This window comes from Phascolarctos cinereus, unplaced genomic scaffold (genome assembly GCF_003287225.1).
Source record: "Phascolarctos cinereus isolate Bilbo 61053 unplaced genomic scaffold, phaCin_HiC Scaffold_726;HRSCAF=1367, whole genome shotgun sequence".
In the NCBI taxonomy this organism is placed as follows: Eukaryota; Metazoa; Chordata; class Mammalia; order Diprotodontia; family Phascolarctidae; genus Phascolarctos; species Phascolarctos cinereus.
In genome coordinates this window covers 407,049,124-407,059,123 of record NW_027556098.1, presented here as the reverse complement: position 1 = coordinate 407,059,123, position 10,000 = coordinate 407,049,124, and the positions used below count along the sequence as shown (strand labels likewise).

The 10,000-nt window shown below is 50.3% G+C and overlaps 2 protein-coding genes across 8 annotated transcripts in view; one reads left to right on the top strand and one right to left on the bottom strand.

Moving 5' to 3' along the window:
* Nucleotides 1-10,000, top strand: part of GAPDHS (glyceraldehyde-3-phosphate dehydrogenase, spermatogenic) — a 101,764-nt gene that overhangs the window by 37,271 nt on the left and 54,493 nt on the right. The gene's annotated exons all lie outside the window — the stretch shown is intronic.
* Nucleotides 762-10,000, bottom strand: part of DMKN (dermokine) — an 18,499-nt gene continuing 9,260 nt past the window's right edge. The window contains exons 12-20 of one of the 3 annotated variants that reach the window (XM_020977311.2): nucleotides 9,794-9,841; nucleotides 9,536-9,583; nucleotides 7,276-7,332; nucleotides 6,869-6,916; nucleotides 5,249-5,296; nucleotides 4,805-4,870; nucleotides 1,919-1,951; nucleotides 1,769-1,812; nucleotides 762-1,108 (exon numbers count right to left, since the gene is read on the bottom strand). In XM_020977311.2, the coding sequence (XP_020832970.1) occupies nucleotide 1,108; nucleotides 1,769-1,812; nucleotides 1,919-1,951; nucleotides 4,805-4,870; nucleotides 5,249-5,296; nucleotides 6,869-6,916; nucleotides 7,276-7,332; nucleotides 9,536-9,583; nucleotides 9,794-9,841 (393 nt within the window). In that variant the 3' untranslated portion in view covers nucleotides 762-1,107. Of the gene's footprint in view, nucleotides 1,109-1,764; nucleotides 1,813-1,918; nucleotides 1,952-4,804; nucleotides 4,871-5,248; nucleotides 5,297-6,868; nucleotides 6,917-7,275; nucleotides 7,333-7,903; nucleotides 8,030-9,535; nucleotides 9,584-9,793; nucleotides 9,842-10,000 lie in introns of those variants that run through there. The other 2 variants (XM_020977305.2, XM_020977325.2) reach the window with 2 other exon arrangements.

Here is a 10,000-nt window from a genome sequence, read left to right as displayed (position 1 = left end):
TCTCTCCCTTTTTCTTTCTCTCTCTGCCTGTCTGTCTCTCCCTGTCTGTCTTTCTCTCTCTCTGCCTGTCTGTCTCTCCCTCTCTGTCCTTCTCTCTCTCCCTTTCTCTTTCTCTCGCTGCCCATCTGTTTCTCCCTGTCTGTTTGTCTGTCTCTGTCTGTCTGTCTCTGTCTCTCCCTCTCTGTCTGTCTGTCTCTCCCTTTCTGTCTGTCTCTGCTCACCCTCTCACAGGGCTTCATTTTGGCCATGGTCAGTCTGGCTCCAGGAGCCCTCTTCTCATCCACTCACCTCACTCCCTCTGTCTGTCTGTGTTGGGAGGTGGGGGAATGGGTGATAGTCTCTTGATTTTACTGATGGAAGAAAGTGAGGCACGGACAAGTGAAGCAATGGCTAGGTGAAAGAAGGAGGGATAAGCCCCGAGTGTCCCCATCACTGGCCGCCTGCCACTTTCTGTGCCATCTCAAGAAGGTGGTGGGAGCCCGGCGTGAAGGCGACATCACTGGATGGCTGAGACAGAGGTTGGTGGCCCTCCTGAGTGTGGTGGCTCTGCCCATCACTGTAGCATCAGTGCAGGCAGCCCTGAAGATCATAGTGGGAGCAGGCCCGCACATAGCTCCCATGCTTCAGCCTGGGTGAGAGGGGGAAACCTGGCCTTTAAAAAACAAATAAATACATATTAAGAGGACAGGAAAGGCCTGCCCTAAATTTCTTCCCTATTCCTTGCCTTCACTTAACATGGAAGAATAAGACCAGCAGAAAGATTGGCAGGGAACTACATTTGTGTTTTATTTCCACTGAGAAGACCCTCAAAGAAAGCAGCAAGTGCTTCCTGTACAGTCGTCATAGTAACCAATAGATTGGGGGGGGGAGAGAGTGAGAGTGTGTGTGTTAACTGCTCACATCTCAGGGTTCTGGCACCTGACTGTTGTCACCTGCCAGAGCAGGGGATGGGTGTGCAAACAAGGCCTGAAAACATGGGGTTTCCACAAGAAGACTGCTTGGGGGTCTCAGGTACCAGGAAAAGGGGCGGGGGGGTGGGGAGACAGGCTGAGCTCTTCTGAGGCAGTGGTGCTATGCTGGGGCCCATCACGCCTGGAAGTTGTGTGCTCTGGAAGAGAGGAGAGAACCCAGTATTAACAGCTCTCCAGGCAAGCGCTCTCCAGGCAATCTCTCTCCAGCCTCCCATCCCCTTCCTGAATATGGGCTAATTAAACTCATCTGAGTTTAGCTAATTATAGCTTAGCTCATCTAAGTGCAGTTCAGTGCCACTAAACTCGTTTCTCCCACCCAGGACATACATTTCTGCCTTTTGGCCTTGATAGAGGACGCTGCCCTTCCTTGCAAAAGCTGCACACATCACCACCCCCTTCTTCACCAGCTCATGTCCCTATCTTCTTCCAAACCCCCTGTCCAGTTCATCTCCTGGAAGCCTCTCCACAGCCCACCCTGGCACAGTGCCCTCCACTGCCTCTTTAAAGGTGCCTTTGGAAGGTCCCACAGCATATCCTCACTTCTTTCCCTCTCCCCCATCAGGCTAACTTTAGTCAGGGATCTGGCAGCTTTCTTCAGAGCAATATGATCCAGTATGACCCTTATCTGCCTCCCTCTGAGTCTGTCCCTAGCTCCCTGCAGCTTCCCCAATGCAGAGGCCTGGCTGACCGGATCCCAAGGACATTTCCTCCCAGAGTCCCTCCTTTCTCTGAGGGGGTGACCCATGGATTTGCACATTCATTCATTTGCTTTTCAGTCCATTCTGAAACTCACCTACCAAAACCTCAGCCACTGGAGCAAGTCCGGCTGTGCCCGAGAAGCCTGAACAGAAGGAGAGGATTTGAGAGGGCAGCAGCCTGGCACAAGGGCCCCAGCCCTTCTTTCTCCATCCCTAACCCTAGAGACCCTGGTTCTTCCCATTACTCACAGAAGAAGTTGTCACTTGTCCGCTTTGCCATCCCTGTGGAGACAAGATCCAATTAGTGGTTTGAGAAAGTCACCCAGCTTTCACTGATCTCTTCTAATCATAGGGTCATAGACTATAGAACTGGGAAAGGCCTAAGAGATGACCCCTAAGAGTCTGGTCTGGCTTTTTCATTTTATAGGTGAGGAAACGGAGGTCCAGACAGAGGAGGCATCCCCCTGTCCTTAGCACTCCCAACCATCTCTTCTATCCAGCCCTTCTCTGTCCAGGGGATCAGGAGCCCAGAGCTGTCATTTCTCCCAATCCTGTCCTCCAGCTTCCAGCAGCCCCCTATCCTGGGCTTTCCCCCAGTACCTCCTTGGGTCAGAAGTGACATTTAAAATGAACCTAAAGCAATGGGAGAAACCTCAAAAACATTTCTCTTTGGCTTGGGAATTCATCCCACTCTTTAAATAGTGGGGAATCAGATTTACTTTCCTAGTTTTGTTTTATTCAAAGGGACCAAAGAATCATCTTTTTAGAGCTAGAAGGACCTTGGAGGAATAGGCTGGGAGGAAGGAGGGATTAGATGAGTGAAGGAAGAGAAGGGAAAGGAAGGAGAGAAGAAGGGAGGGAGGGAAGAAGAAAGAAAGGAAGGAGGGATGAGATGGGGGAGGAAGGGAGGGAGGAAAGGAGGGAGAAAAACAAGGAGGCAGGGAGGGAAGGAAAGAAGGAGGCAGGGAGGGTTGGAGGGAGAAGGACATAGTAGTCCCAGAGATTCCCAGGTACCTGAATATTTACCACAGCACAGTCCACAAAGCAATTAGTATCCCTATTTCCATGACTGAAAGTTGAAGGCATCTCTGTTTTGACTTTTCAGACTCATTTCGCATCTTTCAGAGGATGTTAGAAAGGTCAGCCTGCCCTTCCCCCGCCTCCCTCCTTCCTCAGGAGCAGAGACCCTGGCCTGCTGCAGGGGCCCTCCAGAAATGCCTTCCTGCTTGTCTTCACCTGTTAATTGTTTGCTTATTATTTGTTCTATTGACTCACTTTCTAAAATTGCATCTTTTGTAATTTAAAAAGCCATCCTAGGACTTTAGAGCAAAGCAAGCTTCCACAAAACATTTAGAAATGTCTGCATTTTTTCTTTGGCAGCAGGGTGGTCTAATAGACAGCTTGGCCTTCAAATCCCTGCAGCTCTGGCACCTGGTACATGTGTGACCCTGGGCAGTTCTTTAGAGCTATCCATTGCAGAGGGGTGGAGACCACTCTGGTGGAAGGAGCCTGCTCCTCTGCGAGCTCCTGATGCCAGAGACATCACAGGTGCAGCCTGGGCTTTAAGATTCGTCCTCACACCCTCAGCCACTTTCTGGGCTCACTTCTTATTCTGCCTTCTTCTGCTCTCCGTTCCCTGGGCAAAGTCAACCCAGTTATTGAGACTTGGAACAGAGACTGAGCCCTGAAGCTTTTCTGTCTGCCTTGCCTTCGTGCTCTGTGACTGGTTTTAGGATCAGTCAGTATGCCTTCCCAGTGGTTCCCAGGGCAGCCTGGTCTAGTAACCAAGAGTGGCCCCGGTCAGGAGGACTGCCTTCAGGTCCAGCATCTTGACCCGTACTGACTGTGTCCCTGGACAAATCACTTAACCTGAGTCAGTGCATTAGCCAGCCAGGAAGCTTTGATTAAGCATTCTCTAGGTGCCAGGCACTAGACTAAGTAAGCCAGCTCTGGGGATGCAAAGAAAGGCAAAAACACACATCCTGGTGGGGAGCAGTTCATGAAAATAACTAGACACGTGGGAAGTTATACAAAATCTATGAAGACAGTCAATGGAGGGACCTGACCAGGTGAGATTCAAGCTGAGCCCCAAAGGACTTCAGAAAAACAGAGAGACCAAGGTGAGGAGAGAGCCCACCCCCCACTGGGGGCACCAGATCTGAGGCCCAGGGGCACTGGCAGAAGTGCCAGTCTGCATCGGGAGAGAAAGTCCCTCATCAGGAACCGCTGGTCCAGTTTGGGGGCAGAGAGTGGGGCAGGGAAGGGCATTTGGTTGTAGCAAAATAGTCTGCTTAATTCTCCTGTTCTAACTCAGTGGAGCAGATAGCTGCCTTCCCTTCTCCCTTAGCTGTGGGTATATGTGCAATATGTGTGTACTGAGTATGTGTGTGTGTGGTATGTGTGTAGTGTGTGTGGCATGTGAATGGTACAATGGTACATGGTAGTGTGTGGGTGAGTGGGTATGGTATGTATAATGGGTATATATGGGTGTGTGTGTGTGTGTGTGCTTGTGAGGGCTGAATTGCTGAGTTCTCTCTCTTCCTCACCCAGTAACCCCACAAGAGATTACTGTATGATTCTTGGCTTCCATTCTGGGAGAATCAGGCTCCTTCAAAGTCATAAAAAGAGGGGGAAAAGTCATAACATTAGGGGAACACATGAACAAAAGTCCCCCAGGAAGGGCAGGCATGAATGGATAGGCGGGCATCTGTGCTTTTGGAGGGAATGCGCCCATCCAGAAGGTCCATTGGAATATCCCTGAGCCCCCATCATTAACTACTACCTGGCAGAAAAGCAGCAGACCCTAAGCCATGGGGCTAGACTGGCCTGGCATTCAGGAGCACGGAGGAGCAGGACGCAAGGGAACAGCATTTATTAGGCACTTCCTATGTGCCAGGCACTGTGCCCCATTCGATCAACACAACAACCTTGAGAGAAAGATGCTGTTATTTTACAAGTCAGGAAACTGTGAGAGAGTGTCTGAGGCAGGGTTTGAACCTGGCTCTTCCTGACTCCTGGCCCGGCACCCCTGGCCGCATGTGGGGAATCCCAATGTCAGTGCTGAAGCCCCTACCCCCATTCTGCTTACAGGCAGGACTCTGTGGGAAGGCAGAGCAGGTCACAAGCAGACCTTACCTTGGCCGGTGTCCCATTGGGGTACTGTCCTCCATTTACAGTGGGGTACGCCGGCTGGTTGTAGTTCTGTGAGACCAGGGAGGAGGGAAGAAAGATTTCCAACCCAGTTCATCTCTCTTACTGGGTTTCCTTGCTGATCGTCCCCTCCGAGATCACACCCTGAATCATCTCCCCATAATTTGGGATCCCTTCTCCCCTGTCTGCTTCCACATAGCCTGGAGCAGAGAAAGCTCCTTTCCATCAAGAAGCTTTCTCTAATTACCAATCCACTCCTCTGATCATCCACCCTTGAATTCTCTATCAATTGGCACATGTGATAATGGCTTTTTCTGGGTGCATCTTTTCCCATCAGACAGAAAGCTCCTTAAGAACAAGGATTATTGGTTTGGACTCTCTCACCGGATTTGAACCTGGCTCCTCAGACTCCAAGGCAAACAGACTTACCTGGTTTGCACCCCCAGCCCTCTTCTCAATAGAAGTTTCATCTGCACCCTAGAAAGGGAGAGGAAGGTTACTTAATGCTTCTGCCAGGCAATTCAGTTCTCACTTCCATCCCAGGACCTGGGGGCCAGCTGCCCAGCTTCTTATCACCTCCTAGAACCAAAGCATCCTGTCCTATCCTCTCAGTAGCCCATGGGTAACAGGAGCTATGCACACACAAGGCAGAAAGCCTGGCACGAAGAGGGCTGTCACCATTACCCCAGATAGATCTAAGCTGTCGATTTCATCACTCGGGGTGGGGGTAGATAACTAGTCTCAGCAACCCCACCCTCCTCACCCCAAACCCAGACACCTGGGTTCTCCTGGGTCTGAAAACATTTGAGCAACAGATGGAGAAACCTCACCCCCACACCAGCTGCTTGGGTGTGAGCCTAAGCAAACTGGCCTCCACCCTCTCTCACTTCCCTCCCAGGCCCTAGCCCCCAGCTCCCACTCCCATCAAGTAATCAATGCATCAGTAAATGTCATTCTCTACACCCCCGACCTGCTTTCTCCCCCTCTACACCCAGACTCTTGTGTATAAGTCTGTAAAAACGTTTGTAGCCTGAAGAATTTTTCATTGTGACTTATAAATGAATCCTAGGTTTGGTTTTTTTAAAGGAAAGAGAAAGAAATAAGGGAAACAGAGGCTTAACTCCAGCCCTTGGCTTGGATCCTTGATCTTGGATCTCAGCTTTAGCTCAGCCCAGAACAAGAGAAGGACGGTGTTGCTCATGTCCCGTCCTAATCCTCACTTCTACCCTGCCAGAAAAAGTGGACTGATTCTGGCCTCGTTTACCAATGCTCATCCTAAACCAGATGTCCAAGTACAGCACCCCTGCTCACGACCTTAATTGACGTCCCTCTACTCCCCCAATGTCCCCCAAGACCCAAACACAAAGTCCAAATCCTCTTTCCAGGACCTTTGGATCTCCTAATCACTGCTCTCCTTCCAGGGCCTAATTGTCCTACACTAGAACTCTACCATCCCCCAAGGCCCAAGTGTCCTGCCATTCTCCACCCAAATCGATAGACCAAGACATTAACCTGACCCTTCTTCACACACTGACCTCTAATAATAATTTTAGTCTCTCTCCCCCAAGAACTCTCTCTAATGTACCACTGATCAGCCCGTCCCAGGACTTTGAAACCCTACAGTGGAGGAATAGGCACAGGCACCAGCATGAGGATATTTCTCTCCTGCCCTCCCTCCGCTTGTTCCCCATTCCCTTTTTCCATTACCCACCCTGCCATGGCTCCCCCCAAGCCAAGTCAAGCTAAGAAGCAGCAGCAGCAGAAGACTGGGGATGGTCGACGATTTCATGTTCCTGCAGCTTGGGACTGACTGCTCCAACCTTCCGGCCCTCAGTCTTTATACCTGGGAAGGCTGGGGAGTACCTGCCTCCCCTATGACTCACAGCTTTCCCTCTGTACCCTAACCCCCACCTCCACCCAGGGTTGCTTAAACCAGCAAAGGAGGTAAGTAGGGCAGGGGGCTGAGTCAGCGAGTTGTTGGCCAAGGCTGTTCAGATTCCTGAGACCCACACTGCCCATGCCCAAAGTGAGGGACCCTAGCCTCCTTACCTCAGTGATCATTTGCCAGTTGATGTAAGGTGTGTTGTGTTTGAAATCCTACAGGGAGAGGGAGAAAAAAGTGATGGTTCACAGGAAGGCAGAGAACCCGATTCGCGGGAAAGGACCTGGGTGTGAGGGGTAGAGAGTTGGGCATAGCCTTGGAGATTGGCACTAGGCGCCATGTTTGGATGAAGTACAAAGTGAAGATGAGAGATAAGGATGTGGAGGTAGTTAGTGAAAGTTATTGTCAGATGGCAGAATAATGAGGGAATTAAAAATAGAGTTGGTCTGAGTCTTAGGAAATGACATCGAGGAGATCATGAGAGATGGGGAATTAATTAAACAGAGGACAGCCACATTTGGAAAGGAGAGGGGCTTGACTGAAGGGGCCCAGAGGTTCTTGAGGCTTCTCCTACCTCCCAGAGCCGTCTTAAGTAAAGGAAGGCCCGAGTACTGGGGCGTGGGAAGTGACGCTGTGGAGGAAAAGTAGGAAGCAAATTAGTGGGGAGCCCTACTCCCTACTCCTTTCAGGACAATATATGTGGTTTTCCCTGAGATTTCTTGCCCCCCCAACACACACACACACATACACACACACACACACACACCCCCCCCATTCCCCAATACCCCATTCCATCAACAGTCTTTCATAAGACTTTCATAAGACTTAGGAGGAGTTGGATACACAGACAGCTTGGAGCCTTTAAGGGAGAGGTGGTGGACTGAATGAATATAGGAACCTCAGTTCTGGGCAGTGAAGTGGAAAGGAAGATGGGAGAGGCCAAGGCAGACAGCACTATTATCCCACACTCATCACCCACATTCTTTGCTTTGGATTCCCCCCCCCCAACACCTCTCCATTGTAAAAGGAATAAGTCCTAGAGGGAGAGCTCAGTGGTGAGACCTCTCTGCCCAGTGCTTTCCTCCACTGTTGACCCCAGCTCCCCATCCCAAATCTTGGCACCTCACTCTTCCCCTCCAGCCCTCTCCCCCTTAAACATTAAAAAGGCGGCAAGAAAGAGCAGAGACCGGGAGTACAGGGGAGCTGTGGTTTATTTAAAGGAGATGGGGATGTTCTCATTTTAGGGGATTTGGGAGTGGGGCCTGAGGGTCCCATCCATCTGGCAACTCCTCATCTGGAAATCACGGGATGCGAAAGCTCCTCTGGTCCTGGGCAAAAAAATAGGCTCTGAGAGAGAAAGCTCTGGGGTGGGGTGGGGGGGTGGGAATTCTAGGAAGGATGGACTATGAAGTAGATGGGGCCATGGTTGGAACCCTGGTCCAGAACCTCCCCAGTGATGCCCTGTTGGCCATCACGTCTGAAGCAAAATTTCCATCATTAACCTAAAAGGCCTCTTCACGATAGGAGGGCATCCTGACCTGATCTGTTCCTAATCTCCCATATCCCAACCCTTCATTCCCACTGTGGAACCTTCTGTCAAATGGCTTCCTCCTCAGGAACATTCCCCTCATCTCCTCCATAAGCTCCACCCCATAGAAAGCCTTCTCTCAATGTTTTTTTTTTTTTGACCACTTCTCTCCCTTGCATTCTGGGATTTATTTTCATTGTAGTTGTTTACATTTAATGTGACATTCTGTTCATATCTGTACATCTCTTTCATGAGTGTATGTTATATGGGAGTGTGTGTGTGTGTGTGTGCTGTCTCCCTAACCAGACTACAGACTCTTCTAGTTTATGTGGTCCCCAAGGGACCCTATCTCCCTATTAGACCAGAAGCTCCCTGGAAGTGGGTCCTGTGTCTTCTCCATCAGACTAGGCATTCTGTGAGAGCAGGACTGAAACTCCTCAATTCTCTGTCTCCTACTTGGAATTGCCCATGTGTCCTCCTCCCTTTAGTCTTTGAGAAATCCTCCCACTCGGTCCATTTCCCTGAGTTGTGAGTAGGTGATCACCTTCCAAATGCATCAATCAACTCAAAATGCCCAGGCCAGTACAGGTTGCTTCCAAGAAGGAAGTGGGGCATGGTCCAGATATCTGAGTTTCTGGTATGATGTGCTCCTACTCATGTATGTCCTGGCTCCCAGTCCTGACCAGCTATGCCACACTCCATACGTAGCATCATAGGGACCACATGCGCCATTCCCCTCATTTTCTCTGAGAAGACTGAAACCAGGTTGTTTGCTCTTTTCATTGTCCCATACTTCCTCTCACTGCTCCCAGATTCCATAAGAATTGGATAGGTTAGCTTGCTTTAGGGAGAGGGAAATTGAGGCATAGGCCCTTTGCCCACCAAGGATTGTATGGGGAAGGTATTAATGAGTCCTATCCGTGTCCTGTCCATAAGTTGCAGTTCTCTCCCACAAAATACTCTATCTTCCAAGGCCTTAGAAGGAACTCCTCCCTCTCTACCTCCAGTCTCCTCCAGATTCCTGACATAAATCCTTCTTCAACATCCTCAGGGGGTATGTCAGGGTGAGCACAAGACTTTCAGTCAGGAGACCTGGCTTTGGGTTCTTGCTCTGATATCAAGTCACCTCTCTAGGCCTCCCATCCCTTCCTTGGTAACACAAGGACATTGGGCTAGGTTATCTCCCACGTGCCAACATTCTCCAAGGCCTCAAAGACATCATTCTGGGACTCTTACTTCCTCTTTCCCCTCCACTCCTCTCCCCCCAAAGGACCCATGTGCCCTGGCCTCCCAATCTGGCCCTTACCTTGTTTATGGCATCCCAGTTAATAAAGCCCAGCTTGGACTTAAAATTCTGTAGAGAAAAGGGGGAGGGGGGACAGAATTAGAACTAGGATGCAGGCAGCTTTTGCAGCCTAAGAATGAGATGCACTCCCAGTACAACCCAGCAACCCAGGAACCCTATCCACCTGAAGAGTGAGCATCAGGAGAACTGGAGGATGGAACAGCTCGACTGGGAGGGAAGGGAAGGGAAGGGAAGGGGGAGGTTATTTACCACACTCACCTTCCAGAACGTATCAAAGTTGAAGAAGCCTTGAGCATTGGGAGCATTCTGAGGAACAGAAATGAGAAAAAGGGTGAGAGGGTCCTACCAAGACAATGGTGAGATTTATAGGCAGGACACTCGAGTCCCAGGACAGGAGCATAATCAGGGCAGGAATAGCTTGGTGATAAGGCAGCAGTGGACCCACAAATCCCACATGACTCCAAG